A 21315-nucleotide genomic window follows, 5' to 3' on the forward strand; every position below is an offset into this window, starting at 1 on the left:
TGTCTTTCTGCCACACAAGCCCATTATTTTCTTGACTTGGACTGGGGTAGATAATAATGCCTTTCTGCCACACAAGCCCTAATTTTCTTGACTTGGACAGTGGTACAGGTATATAATACATGTAATGTTTTTATGCCACACAAGCCTTAATTTTCTTGACTTGGACTGGGGTAGACAATAATGTTTTTCTGCCACACAAGCCTTAATTTTCTTGACTTGGACTAAGGTAGATGACAATATCTTTCTGACACACAAGCCTTAATTTTCATGACTTGGACAGAGGTAGACAATAATGTCTTTCTGCCACACAAGCCTTAGTTTTCTTGACTTGGACTGGGGTAGATGACAATATCTTTCTGACACACAAGCCTTAATTTTCATGACTTGGACAGAGGTATATAATACATGTAATGTTTTTTTATGCCACACAAGCCCCAATTTTCTGGACTTGGACAGGGGTAGACAATAATGTCTTTTTGCCACACAAGCCTTAATTTTCTTGACTTGGACAGGGGTAGATAATAATATCTTTCTGCCACACAAGCCTTAATTTTATTGACTTGGACTGGGGTAGATGACAATATCTTTCTAGCAACACAAGCCTTAATTTTCTTGACTTGGACTGGGGTAGACAATAATGTCTTTCTGCCACACAAGCCCTAATTTTCTTGACCTGGACAGTGGTACAGGTATATAATACATGTAATGTTTTTATGCCACACAAGCCTTAATTTTCTTGACTTGGACTGGGGTAGACAATAATGTCTTTCTGCCACACAAGCCTTAATTTTCTTGACTTGGACTGGGGTAGATAATAATGTCTTTCTGCCACACAAGCCTTAAATTTCATGACTTGGACAGGGGTAGACAATAATGTCTTTCTGCCACACAAGCCTTAATTTTCTTGACTTGGACTGGGGTAGATGACAATATCTTTCTGACACACAAGCCTTAATTTTCATGACTTGGACAGAGGTAGACAATAATGTCTTTCTGCCACACAAGCCTTAATTTTCTTGACTTGGACTGGGGTGAATGACAATATCTTTCTGACACACAAGCCTTAATTTTCATGACTTGGACAGAGGTATATAATACATGTAATGTTTTTTTATGCCACACAAGCGCTAATTTTCTGGACTTGGACAGGGGTAGACAATAATGTCTTTCTGCCACACAAGCCTTAATTTTCTTGACTTGGACAGGGGTAGATAATAATGTCTTTCTGCCACACAAGCCTTAATTTTCTTGACTTGGACTGGGGTAGATGACAATATCTTTCTAGCAACACCAGCCTTAATTTTTTTGACTTGGACTGGAGTAGATAATAATGTCTTACTGCCACACAAGCCTTAATTTTCATGACTTTGACAGAGGTATATAATACATGTAATGTCTTCCTGCCACACAAGCCCATTATTTTCTTGACTTGGACTGGGGTAGATAATAATGCCTTTCTGCCACACAAGCCCTAATTTTCTTGAATTGGACAGTGGTACAGGTATATAATACATGTAATGTTTTTATGCCACACAAGCCTTAATTTTCTGGACTTGGACTGGGGTAGACAATAATGTTTTTCTGCCACACAAGCCTTAATTTTCTTGACTTGGACTGGGGTAGATGACAATATCTTTCTGACACACAAGCCTTAATTTTCTTGACTTGGACAGAGGTATATAATACATGTAATGTTTTTTTTATGCCACACAAGCCCTAATTTTCTTGACTTGTACAGGGGTAGACAATAATGTCTTTCTGCCACACAAGCCTTAATTTTCATGACTTGGACAGGGTAGATAATAATGTCTTTCTGCCACACAAGCCTTAATTTTCTTGACTTGGACTGGGGTAGATGACAATATCTTTCTAGCAACACAAGCCTTAATTTTTTTGACTTGGACTAGAGTAGATAATAATGTCTTACTGCCACACAAGCCTTAATTTTCATGACTTGGACAGAGGTATATAATACATGTAATGTCTTCCTGCCACACAAGCCCATTATTTTCTTGACTTGGACTGGGGTAGATAATAATGCCTTTCTGCCACACAAGCCCTAATTTTCTTGAATTGGACAGTGGTACAGGTATATAATACATGTAATGTTTTTATGCCACACAAGCCTTAATTTTCTGGACTTGGACTGGGGTAGACAATAATGTTTTTCTGCCACACAAGCCTTAATTTTCATGACTTGGACAGAGGTAGACAATAATGTCTTTCTGCCACACAAGCCTTAGTTTTCTTGACTTGGACTGGGGTAGATGACAATATCTTTCTGACACACAAGCCTTAATTTTCATGACTTGGACAGAGGTATATAATACATGTAATGTTTTTTTATGCCACACAAGCCCCAATTTTCTGGACTTGGACAGGGGTAGACAATAATGTCTTTTTGCCACACAAGCCTTAATTTTCTTGACTTGGACAGGGGTAGATAATAATATCTTTCTGCCACACAAGCCTTAATTTTATTGACTTGGACTGGGGTAGATGACAATATCTTTCTAGCAACACAAGCCTTAATTTTCTTGACTTGGACTGGGGTAGACAATAATGTCTTTCTGCCACACAAGCCCTAATTTTCTTGACCTGGACAGTGGTACAGGTATATAATACATGTAATGTTTTTATGCCACACAAGCCTTAATTTTCTTGACTTGGACTGGGGTAGACAATAATGTCTTTCTGCCACACAAGCCTTAATTTTCTTGACTTGGACTGGGGTAGATAATAATGTCTTTCTGCCACACAAGCCTTAAATTTCATGACTTGGACAGGGGTAGACAATAATGTCTTTCTGCCACACAAGCCTTAATTTTCTTGACTTGGACTGGGTAGATGACAATATCTTTCTGACACACAAGCCTTAATTTTCATGACTTGGACAGAGGTAGACAATAATGTCTTTCTGCCACACAAGCCTTAATTTTCTTGACTTGGACTGGGGTGAATGACAATATCTTTCTGACACACAAGCCTTAATTTTCATGACTTGGACAGAGGTATATAATACATGTAATGTTTTTTTATGCCACACAAGCGCTAATTTTCTGGACTTGGACAGGGGTAGACAATAATGTCTTTCTGCCACACAAGCCTTAATTTTCTTGACTTGGACAGGGGTAGATAATAATGTCTTTCTGCCACACAAGCCTTAATTTTCTTGACTTGGACTGGGGTAGATGACAATATCTTTCTAGCAACACCAGCCTTAATTTTTTTGACTTGGACTGGAGTAGATAATAATGTCTTACTGCCACACAAGCCTTAATTTTCATGACTTTGACAGAGGTATATAATACATGTAATGTCTTCCTGCCACACAAGCCCATTATTTTCTTGACTTGGACTGGGGTAGATAATAATGCCTTTCTGCCACACAAGCCCTAATTTTCTTGAATTGGACAGTGGTACAGGTATATAATACATGTAATGTTTTTATGCCACACAAGCCTTAATTTTCTGGACTTGGACTGGGGTAGACAATAATGTTTTTCTGCCACACAAGCCTTAATTTTCTTGACTTGGACTGGGGTAGATGACAATATCTTTCTGACACACAAGCCTTAATTTTCTTGACTTGGACAGAGGTATATAATACATGTAATGTTTTTTTTATGCCACACAAGCCCTAATTTTCTTGACTTGTACAGGGGTAGACAATAATGTCTTTCTGCCACACAAGCCTTAATTTTCATGACTTGGACAGGGGTAGATAATAATGTCTTTCTGCCACACAAGCCTTAATTTTCTTGACTTGGACTGGGGTAGATGACAATATCTTTCTAGCAACACAAGCCTTAATTTTTTTGACTTGGACTAGAGTAGATAATAATGTCTTACTGCCACACAAGCCTTAATTTTCATGACTTGGACAGAGGTATATAATACATGTAATGTCTTCCTGCCACACAAGCCCATTATTTTCTTGACTTGGACTGGGGTAGATAATAATGCCTTTCTGCCACACAAGCCCTAATTTTCTTGAATTGGACAGTGGTACAGGTATATAATACATGTAATGTTTTTATGCCACACAAGCCTTAATTTTCTGGACTTGGACTGGGGTAGACAATAATGTTTTTCTGCCACACAAGCCTTAATTTTCTTGACTTGGACTGGGCTAGATGACAATATCTTTCTGCCACACAAGCCCTAATTTTCTTGACTTGGACAGTGGTACAGGTATATAATACATGTAATGTTTTTATGCCACACAAGCCTTAATTTTCTTGACTTGGACAGGGGTAGACAATAATGTCTTTCTGCCACACAAGCCTTAATTTTCATGACTTGGACAGGGGTAGATAATAATGTCTTTCTGCCACACAAGCCTTAATTTACATGACTTGGACAGGGTTAGACAATAATGTCTTTCTGCCACACAAGCCTTAATTTTCTTGACTTGGACAGGGGTAGACAATAATGTCTTTCTGCCACACAAGCCCTAATTTTCTTGACTTGGACAGGGGTAGACACTAGACAATAATGTCTTTCTGCCACACAAGCCCTAATTTTGTTGACTTGGACAGGGGAAGATAATAATGTCTTTCTGCCACACAAGCCCTAATTTTGTTGACTTGGACTGGGGTAGATGACAATATCTTTCTGCCACACGAGCCCTAATTTTCTTGACTTGGACAGAAGTATATAATACATGTAATGTTTTTTTATGCCACACAAGCCTTAATTTTCTTGACTTGGACAGGGGTAGATAATAATGTCTTTCTGCCACACAAGCCTTAATTTTCTTGACTTGGACAGGGGTAGATAATAATGTCTTTCTGCCACACAAGCCTTAATTTTCTTGACTTGGACAGGGGTAGATAATAATGTCTTTCTGCCACACAAACCTTAATTTTCATGACTTGGACAGAGGTATATAATACATGTAATGTTTTTTTTATGCCACATAAGCCTTAATTTTCTTGACTTGGACAGGGGTAGATAATAATGTCTTTTTGGCACACAAGCCTTAATTGTCTTGACTGGGACAATTAGGGTAGATGATGATTATGATGTATTTTTTTTGCACATAAAGTTTACTTTTTGTGACTTTGACAGGTATAGATGATTTGGTATCATCCTGCTACACAAGCCTTAAAGGTAATACAAAGTTTTGGTATGGGGTCGTGAATTTGGTTCAAATGAACTTATTGGAAGCATATGCGATCCTACAATATTCACTGATCGTTGTCGCGGTCGAAATCGACTCTAAAGTTATGAAATTATAAATAATAAACACTTGATGTTGTATAGCTCCCTCTCAAGGTCAAGATATTAATTAAGCTATAAAACAATGTTTCTTGACAAAAATCGACCGATAAGCTATTCCCGTTCAGAAATTATATACCACAACTACATATGGTCGCATCTACCATTGTACGGCCGTAGGAGCTATTTGAAATTTATTAAAATTTACCGGGAGCACCGGTAAATCTTAATATTAAATTTTTCTTGAAAGCAGAAGTGTTTTAAGGGTTAAAATTACTAGTGCTTTTAATACATCCACATCCACAGGGGCATCCAAATATATCAAAATTGTAAAGATTCACTATCCACCCATTTTTCAAAATTTCCCAAAACTTCATGACTTTGACAGGCATGGATTATTATACAAATAATGAATGGTTATGAGTTCAATAGTACAAATATTTTCATGAGTTGAATAGAATTAATGTTAATCTTTCAACGAATGAAAATATTCGCACTATTAAACGAATGAAAAACATTCATTATTTGTTTTATACTGTACAACATCAAAGAAGATCTAATAGAACGTTAATCAACAAATTATGCTTTACTCCTTATATTAAAGATAAATTAAAGTTGGAGTCAAGTGAGCCTTCTCGATTACATTCAGATTGCCTTCGTGTCAGATACACGCGCATACACGGGATACGCGCAGGGCAGAGAGGTACGCAGTCTGCATATAACCAAAAATGCACGGCGCATATAACCAAAAATGCACGCCAACAAGGTTTGGATTGAAAGGCCCTTGCCTCCCCCCTCCCCTCAGCAAAAAGAGAAAGGGAAAGAAAATAAAGAGGAAGAAGAAAAAACAAGGGGGAAAAGATACGTTTTTGCGCCCCTCTCACCCCCACCCCCCTCCAAAACGAGAACAAGCGCCAGATACGCCACTGGACACCACAGGCATACTCAGTGGCGGATCCAGGGGGCCGAAACGGCCGCGGCCCCCCCCCCCCCCTTGGCGGCGCAAAAAAAAAGGGAAAAAAGAGGGAAAAAAGAAGAGAGAAAAAAAAGGAGAAGCATAAGAAAGAAGAAAAAGAAAATAGAAAAAAAGAGACAAGAAAGAAGAGAAAAGAAACACAGAGAGAGGGAAAAGAAAAGCCCCCCCCCCCCCCCCTTTTCTCCCTCCCACTCCGGGGTCGGGAGGACAGAACTCGTGTTCCCAAAATCTCCGGTAAAGGAGTACTTTTCACCCAACAAAGTCCGACCCGTAATACACAAAAATCCGGCCCGTACTGACTTTACACACCGGAGATAGAGGGGTGCTTTCAAACAGAGGGAAATACGTACGCGTACCCTAGATAACACTGAGTGGGGGGGGGGGGGGGGAGAGTCGGGTGAGAAAGATGGAAAGACAAGGAAATGGCGCTTAGTGACAGTAACTTTTGAGCCACAGAATCAAAGTTAAACGTTAAAACAGCCCCTGCGCTGTAAAGTCAATTTTGTAATTAACGGTAGGGGGGCCGCTTCACAACTCTTATTTTGCTCTTCATTTGGCCTCAGCTCATATAAACTCGCTTGAGCTTGTATTTGAGCTCATGTTGGTAGTAATCATGGACACAGGCGGTGATCCTGGGCCCGATAGGAGGACACGTCCACCAGGAAATTTAGAAATATAGCTAGAAAGATATATAGCGGAAAGAACTTACAAATTGGGCTTAGGGATTTCCTAGAGTGCATAATGTCAGCATTCAACATTGCAAAATCTCACTTGGTCGCTACGCCCCCTCACCCAATAACACAAAACTATGATATGACACTCGGCCCACGCTCCCGGCCGTGATTTATCCATGGTTGTTGCAATAATTTTTGTTCTTTACTATTTCTACTAACATTATTGTGTGCTATCACAATCATAATTGTTTCATTTTCCCTTTAAAGCAGGCGCGTAGCCAGAGTCGAGAATGGAACAATGAATCGTCTTCTTTCTCTAATAATTTCATTAAGCTATGAAAGGTCAAAGCTTACGCGCTTTGCGCAAGAGGGGGGGGGGGTGGGAACTGAATTCAGACAAGGATTAATAATCGAGAATGGTACAACAAATCCTCTTCTTTCTCTAATAATTTAATGAAACATCAAAGCTTCCACGTTTCGCGCGGGAGGGGGGAAACTGAATTCAGACAAGGATTAAGAGTCGAGAATGGAACAACGAATCATATTCTTTCTCTAATAATTGCATTAAACAATGAAAGGTCAAAGCTTCCGCGCTTCGCGCCGGAGGGGGAGGGGAACCAAATTCAGACAAGGAAAAAGGGTCGAGAATGGTACAATGAATCGTCTTCTTTCTCTAATAATTTAATGAAATTATGAAAGGTCAGAGCTTACGCGCTTTGCGCAGGAGGGGGGGGGAACTCAATTCAAACAAGAAATATGAGTCGAGAATGATACAACAAATCGTCACTTTCACAAAATACATATTATGCTCATATTTTTGCTCGCTCATTTCGCTCACTAGCCGAATTGTGAACTAGAAAATTACCTTTTCGGGCAAGAGGCTTCAGCCCCCCCCCCCCCCCCCCCGATGAAAATGTCAAAAAAATGTGTAACTTAAAAACGGGGAATGTTGATATCGGACAAGAGACGTGAAGTGAGCTTGCCCCCCTTTCCAAAATTGTGCCTGCTTGTAGGTACCGGCATCGTGCTTCTAATATGACCTTGTCAGTATTGGTATGTAGAGTTGAAAAACAGTCTGCGCATTTTTCAAATTTCCGCCCCCCTCCCCCTATTGGAAAATTCTGGATCCGCGCCAGGGCGTACTGATGGGGGGGGGGGGGGCTCAGTAGATACTAGGCGTATGGTCAGGTCCAATCCCGCTCAATAATTTGTAGGTCCATGAGTCCTAATAAAAATTACTTTCTACAAAAACATTATTGTCGTATAAACAATTACTAGTTTCTTAAATAGCAAACTAAAATGGATAATGGGCCTGCTTGGCTTACTTAATGTCTCAGTGGCGTAGCCTGGATAAGATCAGTCGGGGGCAGGGTGGTGGGGCAAGATTTCCAACAAGGAGGACAATTTACGATAGGATTACATGTGTGTTATGTTTTACTCTTTTTTTTCCCTGTCACCACATGAGCGGGGGTTGGCTCTATATAATTATCAAAGATAACAGATAAAATATAACTACTTTAAAAAGAGACAACTATTCAGGGCTATATGTCACCCCCTACAGGACCAGGACGGGGGGGGGGGGGGGCACGTGCCCCCCCCCCAAATTTCCAAGATCGGTTGAACTTTTTTAGACCCCCCTTTTTGTTTACCTCGATCGATTACATGTATGTGCCCTCCCAAACATCAAACTCTGGCTACGTGCCTGTACAGGACGCCATAGCTGTGGGGATGGCCTCCATCCAGTATTTCCCTTTGTTATTATTATGAATAGCGACCCTCTTCTCGTTTTATGAACGGCGACCCTCATTTTGTTTTATGAATAGCGACCCTCATTTCGTATTATGAATAGCGACCCTCTACTTCTATTATGAATAGCAACCCTCTTCTTCTATTATGAAAAGCGACCCTCTACTTCTATTATGAATAGCGACCCTCTACTCCTATTATGAATAGCGACCCTCTACTCCTATTATGAATAGCGACCCTCTACTCCTATTATGAATAGCGACCCTCTACTCCTATTATGAAAGCGACCCTCTACTCCTATTATGAATAGCGACCCTCTACTCCTATTATGAATAGCGATCCTCTACTCCTATTATGAATATCGACCCTCTTCTTCTATTATGAATAGCGACCCTCTACTCCGGAATATCGACCCTCTTCTTCTATTATGAATAGCGACCCTCTACTTCTATTATGAATAGCGACCCTCCACTCCTATTATGAAAAGCGACCCTCTACTCCTATTATGAAAAGCGACCCTCATCTTCTATTATGAATAGCGACCCTCTTCTTCTATTATGAATAGCGACCCTCTACTCCTATTATGAATAGCGACCCTCTTCTTCTATTATGAATAGCGACCCTCTTCTTCTATTATGAATAGCGACCCTCTACTCCTATTATAAATAGCGACCCTCTTCATCGATTATGAATAATGACCCTTATGAATAGCAACCCTCATTTTGCATTATGAATAGCGACCCTCATTTCGTATTATGAATAGCGACCCTCATTTCGTATTATAAATAGCGACCCTCTTTCTGTGTTATGAATACCGACCCTTTTGTAATATTATGAATAGGGACCCTCATGAATAACGAACCCGATTTTGTATTATGAATAGCGACCCTCTTCTAATATTATGAATACCGACCCTCTTCTTTCATTATGAATAGCGGTCCTTATGAATAATGATCCTTATGAATAATGACCCTTTTCTCCAATTATGAAAAGCGGACCTTATGAATAGCGGTCCTTATGAATAGCGGACCTTATGAATAGCAAACCTTATGAATAGCGGTCCTTATGAATAGCGACATTGACCCTGCAGTACAGTGGTCTGAAATCAGATTATTAATTACTGGCTCTATAGCTCTTAAAGAGAAGGTTGAGTTCTGGGAAGAGGTGAAAAATAATTTGTGAGCGTTATCATTCCTATTATGCAAGTGTGGAAGAACATCAGATAAGACATGTTCCCTTAAAAGCATGGCTCTTCAAATGCCTTCATATTCTAAATATGTCATGTAACATCGTAAAACTCGGGGGAATAGCCTTTTTACGCCACGTGGTTGTGTAGTCCCATATACATCTTTCTGTGTACAGTGTTTGTAACTTTACCAAGACTTGGCCAAATTTCTTATCATTTTGATGATTCCAGAACCTTGCAATACACACAAATTCTTATATGCTAGATGATCAACCTTTTCTGGTCGATTCCACACCGTTTCTTTCACAATGCAATCGCAAAACCAGAACTCAACTTCATCTTTTAGTTGATTAAACTACTAATAGTCGTTATTTTCCCACTTAAAGACATTTTCAAGCCCCCTTTTTTTTCGGAAAGTTCTAAATTAATATTGTCTTTCAAATGCTGTTGGAATTTAACCTTTTCATTTTTGGGGCCTGCAAATGGACATAGTACCTTTAAAGTTCCAGATATGTGTAAAACGTATTCCATTAGCAAATAATGAAATACTCAACTTTGCCTCTGAAGAAATAAAAATTCTTCATAGTTACGTGACATATTCTTTTTGTCAATACTCCTCTTTGAAAATCCATCGGCAAAGTGATTTTGAGAATTTTAATGGATATCTGCATTTAAAGTGAATTTTGATGTGGAATTGGGAAATCTTAATGAATTTTGATATTTGGAATCTCAAAGTTTGTGAATTTCAAAGTTTAAATTCATCCAATGTACAGAAAGCCAGTGCTGTAAAGTCTTACTGCCACACAAGCCTTAATTTTCATGACTTGGACAGAGGTATATAATACATGTAATGTTTTTCTGCCACACAAGCCTTAATTTTCATGACTTGGACAGAGGTATATAATACATGTAATGTCTTTCTGCCACACAAGCCCTCATTTTCTTGACTTGGACAGGGTAGACAATAATGTCTTACTGCCACACAAGCCTTAATTTTCATGACTTGGACAGAGGTATATAATACATGTAATGTTTTTCTGCCACACAAGCCCTCATTTTCTTGACTTGGACAGGGGTAGACAATAATGTCTTACTGCCACACAAGCCTTAATTTTCATGACTTGGACAGAGGTATATAATACATGTAATGTCTTTCTGCCACACAAGCCTTAATTTTCTTGACTTGGACAGGGTATATAATACATGTAATGTTTTTCTGCCACACAAGCCTTAATTTTCTTGACTTGGACAGGGGTAGACAATAATGTCTTACTGCCACACAAGCCTTAATTTTCTTGACTTGGACAGGGGTATATAATACATGTAATGTCTTTCTGCCACACAAGCCTTAATTTTCATAACTTGGACAGAGGTATATAATACATGTAATGTTTTTTTTATGCCACAGAACTGGCTTTCTGTACTGGCTTTCTGTACATTGGATGAATTTAAACTTTGAAATTCACAAACTTTGAGATTCCAAATATCAAAATTCATTAAGATTTCCCAATTCCACATCAAAATTCACTTTAAATGCAGACATGTAATTTTTTTTTTCCACAGAAGCCTTAATTTTCTTGACTTGGACAGAGGTATATAATACATGTAATGTCTTTCTGCCACACAAGCCTTAATTTTCATTACTTGGACAGAGGTATATAATACATGTAATGTCTTTCTGCCATACAAGCCCTCGTTTTCTTGACTTGGACAGGGGTAGACAATAATGTCTTACTGCCACACAAGCCTTAATATCCATGACTTGGACAGAGGTATATAATACATGTAATGTCTTTCTGCCACACAAGCCCTAATTATCTTGACTTGGACAGGGGTAGACAATAATGTCTTATTGCCACACAAGCCTTAATTTTCATGACTTGGACAGAGGTATATAATACATGTAATGTTTTTCTGCCACACAAGCCTTAATTTTCTTGACTTGGACAGGGTATATAATACATGTAATGTCTTACTGCCACACAAGCCTTAATATCCATGACTTGGACAGGGGTATATAATACATGTAATGTCTTTCTGCCACACAAGCCTTAATTTTCTTGACTTGGACAGGGGTATATAATACATGTAATGTCTTACTGCCACACAAGTCTTAATTTTCATGACTTGGACAGAGGTATATAATACATGTAATGTTTTTCTGCCACACAAGCCTTACTTTTCTTGACTTGGACAGGGGTAGACAATAATGTCTTACTGCCACACAAGCCTTAATTTTCATGACTTGGACAGAGGCATACATGTAATGTTTTTCTGCCACACAAGCCTTAATTTTCTTGACTTGGACAGGGGTAGACAATAATGTCTTACTGCCACACAAGCCTTAATTTTCTTGACTTGGACAGGGGTATATAATACATGTAATGTCTTTCTGCCACACAAGCCTTAATTTTCATGACTTGGACAGAGGTATATAATACATGTAATGTTTTTTTATGCCACACAAGCCTTAATTTTCTTGACTTGGACAGAGGTATATAATACATGTAATGTTTTTTATGCCACACAAGCCTTAATTTTCATGACTTGGACAGAGGTATATAATACATGTAATGTTTTTTATGCCACACAAGCCTTAATTTTCATGACTTGGACAGAGGTATATAATACATGTAATGTTTTTTTATGCCACACAAGCCTTAATTTTCATGACTTGGACAGAGGTATATAATACATGTAATGTTTTTTATGCCACACAAGCCTTAATTTTCATGACTTGGACAGAGGTATATAATACATGTAATGTTTTTTTTTATGCCACACAAGCCTTAATTTTCATGACTTGGACAGAGGTATATAATACATGTAATGTCTTTCTGCCACACAAGCCTTAATTTTCTTGACTTGGACAGGGGTAAATAATCTTTCTGCCATGACAAGCTCCTTGGCTTTTCATTGGTTCCTCCACAGCATTGGAATATTATTGCATTACCTGTATTATATGTGTGTGATGTTTCTATTCAATGAGGAAAAAAGATAAATCAATTTTTTGGTCATGAATTCAAAAGTCACAAATAAATAGTTGTATACTTTTCGGACATCAAGTTTTTTAGGCACACAAGCCTTAATTTTCTTGTCTTGGACAGGGTAGCTGATCGTCTTTTCTGCCACACAAGCCTCAATTTTCACGACTTAGGCGGGTAAATGATGTGTTTTTGCGGGACACAAGGCTTAATTTTCCTGACTTGGATAGAGGTAGACAATAATGTCTTTTGGGCATACAAGCCTTAATTTTAATTTTAAAAACCAGTCTCAACACATATTGTATTAAAAACACACAAGATGCATTTTCATTTAATTTTAGACAAACACACAAGAAGTTGGGAATTAAGACACACAAGTAGTCTTTAGAAGGAAAAAATGAAAACACACAAGATACCCCTTTTTTTCAGACACACAAGACAAAAATCTCACAAGCATACTGTCGTGAGTAGTACCGTCCGTACGTCCGTCCGTCCCGTTTGACCGTTATCACAATATCTCAAGAACCATTTAAGATTTAAACTTAAGACTCGGGAATAGTATTTATCACCATAGGAAGACGATCTGATTAGATTTTGGAGTACGTAGGTCAAAGGTCACAGGTCACAGAGGTCAACTTATGAAATTCCTTGTATTGAGTTTGTTAGCGCGATATCTCAAGAACCATTTGAGATTTAAACTTCAAACTTAAGGATAGTATGTATCACCATAGGAAGACGATCTGATTAGATTTTGGAGCACGTATGTCAAAGGTCAAGGGTCACAGAGGTCAACTTATGAAATTCCATACATTGAGATTGTTATCATGATATCTCAAGAACCACTGGAGATTTAAACTTCAAACTTAGTGATAATGTGTATCACTATAGGAAAACAATCTGATTAGATTTTGGAGCACGTATGTCAAAGGTCAAGGTCACAGAGGTCAACTTATGAAATTCCATACATTGAGATTGTTATCATTATATCTCAAGAACCACTGGAGATTTAAACTTCAAACTTAGTGATAATGTGTATCACTATAGGAAAACAATCTGATTAGATTTTGGAGCACGTAGGTCAAAGGTCAAGGGTCACAGAGGTCAACTTATGAAATTCCATACATTGAGATTGTTATCATGATATCTCAAGAACCACTGGAGATTTAAACTTCAAACTTAGTGATAGTGTGTATCACTATAGGAAAACAATCTGATTAGATTTTGGAGCACGTAGGTCAAAGGTCACAGGGCTCATTATGTATGCAAAAACAGCTTGTGATCGCGTTATCTGAACAACCGATTGATGGATTCCTGCCAAACTTTGGTCATGTATGTATCTTGCAGAGCTGATGAACTGATTAGATTTTGGGGTCACGAGGTCAAAGGTCACAGGGCTCATTATGTATGCAAAAACAGCTTGTGATCTAGTTATCTGAAGAACCGATTGATGGATTCCTGCCAAACTTTGGTCATGTATGTATCTTGCAAAGCCAATGAACTGATTAGATTTTGGGGTCACGAGGTCAAAGGTCACAGCGCACATTGTGTATGCAAAAACAGCTCGTGATCGCCTCATCTCAAGAACCGATCGATGGATTCCTGCCAAACTTAGGTCATGTATGTTACTTGCAGAGCTGATGAACTGATTAGATTTTGGGATCATGAGGTAAAGGTCAAGGTCATGCGGCTCATTATGTATGCAAAAATAGCTTGTGATCGTATTATCATTAGAACAGATTGATGGATTCCTGCCAAACTTAGATCATTTATGTATCTTGCAGAGCCAATGAATGGTTCATAAGATCAAAGGTCATGGGCTCATTATGTATGCAAAAATAGCTTGTGGACGCATTCTCATTAGAACTGACAGATGGATTACTATTTAACTCAGGAAATCTTGCAGAGCCAATGAACTGAGTAGATTTTAGGGTCATGAGGTCAAAGATCAAAGGGTCATATATGTATATGAGAAATTGCTTGTAATCACGATATTCTGAGAACATGTTAATGGATTAAACTTGAATTTGAAAAATTTCTTCCGTTTCGGTTTGTAAAATTGCTCTATGACGGAGGCATCATTTTCGACTGCGCGCAGTCGAATTCCATCTAGTTTGTATCTGGATTCATTTAAAACTGTTAAAGCATATAACATTTATATGTTTATGGAATTATTTTTACCTTGTAAATTCACTTGCATCAGCCTCCAGCTGTATTGTTGAATATTCAAATAAAACCTTATCAAATCAAATCAAAATTATAAGTTACCAACTGCCACAGATAAGACCTATAAATTTAGGTCCACTTGTACTTTTTTTTTTTTGGGGGGGGGGGGGGTTGTACTTGATTTCTATACCACAGTCACACCCAATGAGACTGTCATCAGATTAACAGCAGCTTAAAAACTGACATTACGTGGAATGGCTGAGAATGGGGTGGTTTGGAGTCATTTGGCTGTGCGACGGATACACTAGCCCTAGTAAGGTAAACTAATCAATCATCATGTTTCTTCCTACTAGTTTGCTACTGTCATCAACCAAGCCCTCGCAGAGAACTTTCCTGTTGGTTGTGGAGTGCGTGTGATCGCAGAGCCTGGTCGCTTCTACGTCGCCTCTGCCTTCACCTTGGCTGTCAACATCACCGCCAAGCGTATGGTAGCCCGAGACGTCCCAACCTATCAAGTCCCTGAAAGTAAAGGTACACTTAACCTAATAATCTTTGTACATTCAAACCTGCTTTAGAGACCACCTGTTTAGAAAGACCCCATTTTTTGTTTCCCTTGAAAATGGTTTCTCATTGAAACATGTACTAAAGGAACCTGTCTACAAAGACCACCTGCCTGTAGAGACCACTTTTCCTGTCTCCCTTGGGTGGTCTTTATAGACAGGTTTCACTGTATATACAAAGAGTTTTTTTTTTGGGGGGGGGGGGGGGGGGGAAGGGGTTGCTTTGTTTGCTTGAACAGTTATGTAGATGGGGGGGGGGGGGGGGGGTGTGGGTTATTTTGAAGCTTGCCCCGGGTGCCAAAATAGCTACTAGATACACCACTATATGTATCATATAAACTTAGTAATTTTCCCCATTGTTTCAGACCTTTAAGCTTTCATGGAAATCACATCAGGGGAAGGCTAAGATCGAATTTAAGTTGGACTTAACTATGACAAGCCATTTATGCCACTGTTTGCTCTCACTATTGGTCTCTTGATTATGATATTTAGATAATATTTTTCCTTCAATAATGAACTATCAAAAAATGTAAATTCTGTAGATTTGTGACCACGATTTATACGTCACTTGAGAAATCAATGCCAGGAATGGTTAGAGGAACTAGTGGCATGAATAACCCGCCATAGTTAAGTCCAACTTAAAGTCGGTCTTAGTCTTTGTGAAATACTCCCCTGGACCATGAAGGGACCCCCCTGAGTATCGGCTCTGAGTGTTTGGTAATAAACGTACTACATTCCTGACAGCGTAGTGACGTAACCTTTCCCTGTGTCCCAATGCTATAATCAATATAATTTTCTTTGACTCATTCATTCACAGATCTTGTGGCGAACACCGTGGCTCCGTCCAAGTGCGATGAGCCTGCCTTCATGTACTATGTCAATGATGGTGTCTATGGCTCATTCAACTGTCTCCTCTTCGACCATGCTGAAGTAGAGGCCCAACTCCTCAAGGTGACTAGTACTGAAGATTTCTTAATGCCCCACTGTACTACTTGCTCCCTCTATATAGCAAACAATGCATAATCAGTGACAATTGGGCCAACTCAAGTGGGGATTATTTAGGAGGGCCAAAGAATGTTCGGTTGACACTGTATCAAAATGACCTTCATTAATGGGTATCCTTTATTTACTTTGAGAGTTCTGTACTGTTAGATAGCTACTTTTGTCCTGCCCTTTGTTGATATGATGAATTGGAATGAATAGGAATTGCCGTCTGAATTACAACATGATGATTCCATCCAACACTGATCAACAAAAATTCTTTTTATTTGCATCTCCTCTTTCAAATGAGCTTACTAGTTAATCCTTGCATGTCTACTTTGCTTTTGTGTACTGTTAATGATTCAGCCTACAAATTTGTCAATATGGTAAGAGGAAGGAATCACATTTGTGCAGGATTTGTCCTACATTATTATACCCATTGCTATTGCACTGCGAAATTGAACTTGTTTCCCCATGCTTTTTTGTTCTTCCTACTTTATCAGTGAATATTTTATAACATTAATAGATTGAGGAACTTTTTACAATTTGCCTGATAGTGAAATACCGTACATAAGATATTACTACACTCTCAAGAAAATAAAAAATACAACATTATGTTTTGCAGGAGCGCGATGGGGATGTGCAGATGTACTCTACCAGTGTTTGGGGGCCATCCTGCGATGGTATTGATCGCATCATTGAGAACCATCTCATGCCTGAACTGGAGGTCGGGGAGTGGCTCATCTTCCAAGGTGGGTAGCAAATAACCGGGCCGTTTCGTTTCTTTAAAGGGATTGGGTAACTTTGTCTCAGATTCTGAAACAAAATCCTGGATTTAGCTCATGCTGCAATGATAATTATTAACCTTTAGGTCAGTCAGGAACCCCATGACTTTTACAAGCCGATCGCCTGTCTGGTTATCAAGATATTTATGATTGGAAATCGAAACCAAATTTTTTGTTTCACTAACGGTTTTCATAACATTACAGTCTGTTGGGGAAAACAAGTAAGGTGACAACCGGTCGCTCAAATTTGTTTACTTTTTTGAGGCACCTCTTGATCATTTTGAAGCACAATTTTTTAAAGGCTTCAATATTACACCATATCACAGACACTGATAAGGCGGTTTCACTAGTCTCCCCCTCAACTGTGTTTTTCAAAGTCATGTTAGCTTTACATTTCTTTCCCCTATTTGTATCATGTGAAGATTTAGAGAACTAAAGTTAAACTGTTTTGTATGTTTCTCAGACATGGGAGCCTACACCATGTGTGCCAGCTCAGATTCAATCAACGGTTTCAATCGCATCCATTGGATACTTCATCATCTCAAAGGAATATCTGTAAGTATTTTACCCAATTTTTTTTTACCCTCCGACAGGCCATTGTATTGAAAATAAATCTCTGAATTACATATTTAAATACATGTACAAATGAATATCATATAAAACTTCAGAAGAAGATATACATAAAGAATATCAACCATAATAAGCAATGAATAACACATTGAGGATAATACAAAATATTTGAACAAATTTACTGGCATTAAAAAAAAAAACCTCCCCCCCACCCCCCCCCAAAAAAAAACCCTGTAAGTAATGTTATTCATCCACTTCTGAATTCAGTCGGTCCCAAAGGCTGTGTGCAGGAACTTCCTGGTTTCTGCAGGCAGAGAATTCAAATCCTCCCATATAAATATCATAGTTTACAAGTTAACAGCCGTCATGCTATGAATGAGTATGAACCTACAATTCTGTTCACTATTGCTCCTAATTGATGTAGTGTTGTAAAATAAAAAAAAAACTTCCAATACCACCCCCCCCCCCCCCCCAGTAATTGACTGTTTTTAACCAGAGATGTTTTCTGTTTTAAAAGAACTTTTTGGGGGCTATCCAGAGCTAAATCTCTCATTATTCATGTGTATTTTCTTAAGTCACTGGAGTCAGTCATAGCTATGAATGACATATCCATGGCATCCTAATTATTTAAATGTTTTATTAATCCTTTTTCTACAGATCCATTGTAGAGCAGATTACTGGCAAGCCCAAGCCACCACGTAACAGCTGCAAGGCCTCCTACAAGCAGCTGGCCACTTCTCCCCCGAGAAGAGGCTTCTTTGAGTTTGATGAAAGCAGCTGCCTGATGGATCCCCCAGACCCCCTCTACAACGGCATCTGTGGCCTGATGGATGGGGGCGCCTGCCGGGAAATCGCTGCAGAGATCTGACAGCGACTCTCAAGGTCCCCCAGACCCGCTCTACAACGCCACCCAAGATACTCAACATGTGTTACATTCTACCCTTATTAAACGATTCCGTAATGGTTGTTCCGTAACGAAAGTACGTTTAAGCTGATATTATTCTGTATGGTCATGTTCTATAATCGCATGCACTTGTGTGTTATATAGCCGTCGTAGTTTAAGGATCAGTTGTGATTAGCTCCTTTAAGAATGCTTGATTTGATGTGCTTTATTTACTCCTGTATATCGAGTGATCATCCTATGTCATTTAGCTATGCTCACAAAGAGAGTAATCACCAAGATATGTTACATGCTCCCTAGTGTGTAACACATTTTGAAAAACCACTCACTTTCTGAACATGAGGTTATTAGGTAGTCCATTTCTTCATTATCTTATGTATAAACTGGAACAGTATTTGTAGTGGTATGCTAAGTAAGGTAGTGATTGTACTGTTCATTAACTGCAGCTTACATTGTAAATTGTGTCTTCGCTATATTTCATCAGTAGGACTGGTAATTTGATTTATATTTTGATTTTGTGATTGTTTTATGGAAGATATATATATACGAAGGATGCTATCAAAATTAAGTGCCATGAAAGAAAGCATTTCATGTTACTTTTTCGGGTGTACATTTAAAGTGCCAAAGCACTTTAACTCATGTAATATTGCAAGGAAAAGTAAAAACAGAATTTAGGTCTTATTTCTGGCAACTGCCAAAGCTAGCAAACACTGCTGCTCTGAAGTAAAGCAGTGGAGAATTGTTTCAAATTTCTATTCAAAATAGTGAAGCATGTTAGGTTTGACCAGTTTTTATAAAGGTCAATAAGCCTTCAAGGCCTATTGCTTTATTTGGAAAAAATGTATGGTGTGGACATCAAAGAGCTTGAATTTAAGAGAGCTATTTTCATTTTCTGTTTGAAATTTACTCATCCTAGCATATTTGCCAAGAAAATAAACAGTTGATATGCAGTCCAGGTTTGTATATTGTTGTGTTAAGAAATCAATAGGTGTTTGCTGTAGAATAACTTAAATTGTTTTCTTTCATTCACTAAGAATTTAAATCTTTTGATTATATGGCTTCTAAATGATGGCTAAATGAGGAAGTACCAGAATGACCATTGAAAATTGTATTGGTCAATTTGATTTTCTCATGTATACATCACTCTTTAAGGTGTGTTGTAAAATAAAATTATCTTTCTAAAATTATAATAATGTTAAGGTGGTCAGTATTATTGAATAATTGAATGAATACACGGAAGCCAAAATAAATTCAAGAATGATTATTTATATGATTGCTGCAAAACTGATGGCTAAATATTTCATCGTTTATGTTTACCTATCTGATTTGTTGTTGATGCTCTTGTATAAACATTGGGTTAGCTATTAAAGTTGTAGGTAATGTTCTTTTTTGTTGTTGGTGTCACGCACTTCCATCTACAGAAACTGTTTTTATTCTAAAACAATACAGTGGATATCATTCTAATTTTACCAGTGATTGCATTTGTAGAGGTGTTGTGGTCTTGTGGATAAGACACTCAACTGCAGATCACAAGGTACAGGGTTCAAATCCCAGCCCAACACTAATGTCCTTTGGCAAGACTTAATTTACATTTGCCACTCTCCACCCAGGTGTTAAATGGGTACCCGGTAAGATGCGAAAGTTAATGTAGTTGGATGAGCAAGTGTGCGCTTGTAAAATGGCGACTGGCTGGAATGCTCCCCAGGGAGTGAAGAATGTGCATGCATTGTGTGCTGGTATGCCTGAATCTGATGACCGGGGCAATAATATATCTGTAAAGTGCTTAGACACATCGTTGTATCGATGTATTGGGCGCTATATAAAAGCGGAATATTATTATTATTATTTGTAAAAGTATAACACGGTGAGTGCATTTTTAACTAAAGCCCTGTAATTGAGTCAAATGTCATGTGTCAAATGTCATGTCCATAATGGACATCTTTCAAATGAATAAAAATGGAATCCCTTCAGCATTACCAGCTCGTTTTGCAAAAAGAAATATCTTCCCGTGCACTAGATAAATATATAGCTTGCAATCAAATTAAACATGGCAGCACTGATTACATATTTATCACCGTTTCTTGATATTTTTCCAAATACATGTAATTACAATCTAAAAAAGAAGTACAAATCAATTTAAGTACCGGTAGCTGTACAAACGTGACCATTTTTGAGGTTGATCACAAATATCTTTGCTTCATCCTCTTTATTTATTAACAAGACAATTAGACTTTGCTAATGCATGAAAAACTTCACTTTGTATTTACTAATCCCTATTCACATGTAACCTTGTATCATAGGGATGATATTTGCCATTTGCTTATATTGTGGTGATTCACAGGTTCGGCTCCATTCTAATTTTTATCAATATGATACACATGTTGGAGAGTTTATTATAAGTAATCGTGCTAGCTCATGTTATTTCATTTTTGGTTGTTGATTGTTTGGCAGACACTTTATAGTCGATTACAGGTCATTTATTACAATAAAATGCTGGCTAAATTTAGAGGAATCCTTTTGTATTGTGTGTTATATATCAAGTTTTCCCAGGTTGTATGTACGACAC

General features: G+C 38.3%; 1 protein-coding gene across 1 annotated transcript in view; it reads left to right on the forward strand.

The window, feature by feature from the left end:
- The window catches only part of LOC589060 (ornithine decarboxylase), a 33465-nt gene extending 12204 nt beyond the window's left edge, over positions 1–21261 (forward strand). Inside the window, exons 9-13 of the mRNA XM_030983422.1 lie at positions 15306–15483; positions 16330–16463; positions 17119–17245; positions 17742–17833; positions 18506–21261. Of these exons, the coding sequence (XP_030839282.1) occupies positions 15306–15483; positions 16330–16463; positions 17119–17245; positions 17742–17833; positions 18506–18550 (576 nt within the window). The 3' untranslated portion in view covers positions 18551–21261. The remainder of the gene's footprint in view (positions 1–15305; positions 15484–16329; positions 16464–17118; positions 17246–17741; positions 17834–18505) is intronic.
- Positions 21262–21315: the final 54 nt, after the last annotated feature.

The sequence above is a fragment of the Strongylocentrotus purpuratus genome, unplaced genomic scaffold, assembly GCF_000002235.5.
Source record: "Strongylocentrotus purpuratus isolate Spur 01 unplaced genomic scaffold, Spur_5.0 spur5_scaffold_13, whole genome shotgun sequence".
Classification (NCBI taxonomy): domain Eukaryota; kingdom Metazoa; phylum Echinodermata; class Echinoidea; order Camarodonta; family Strongylocentrotidae; genus Strongylocentrotus; species Strongylocentrotus purpuratus.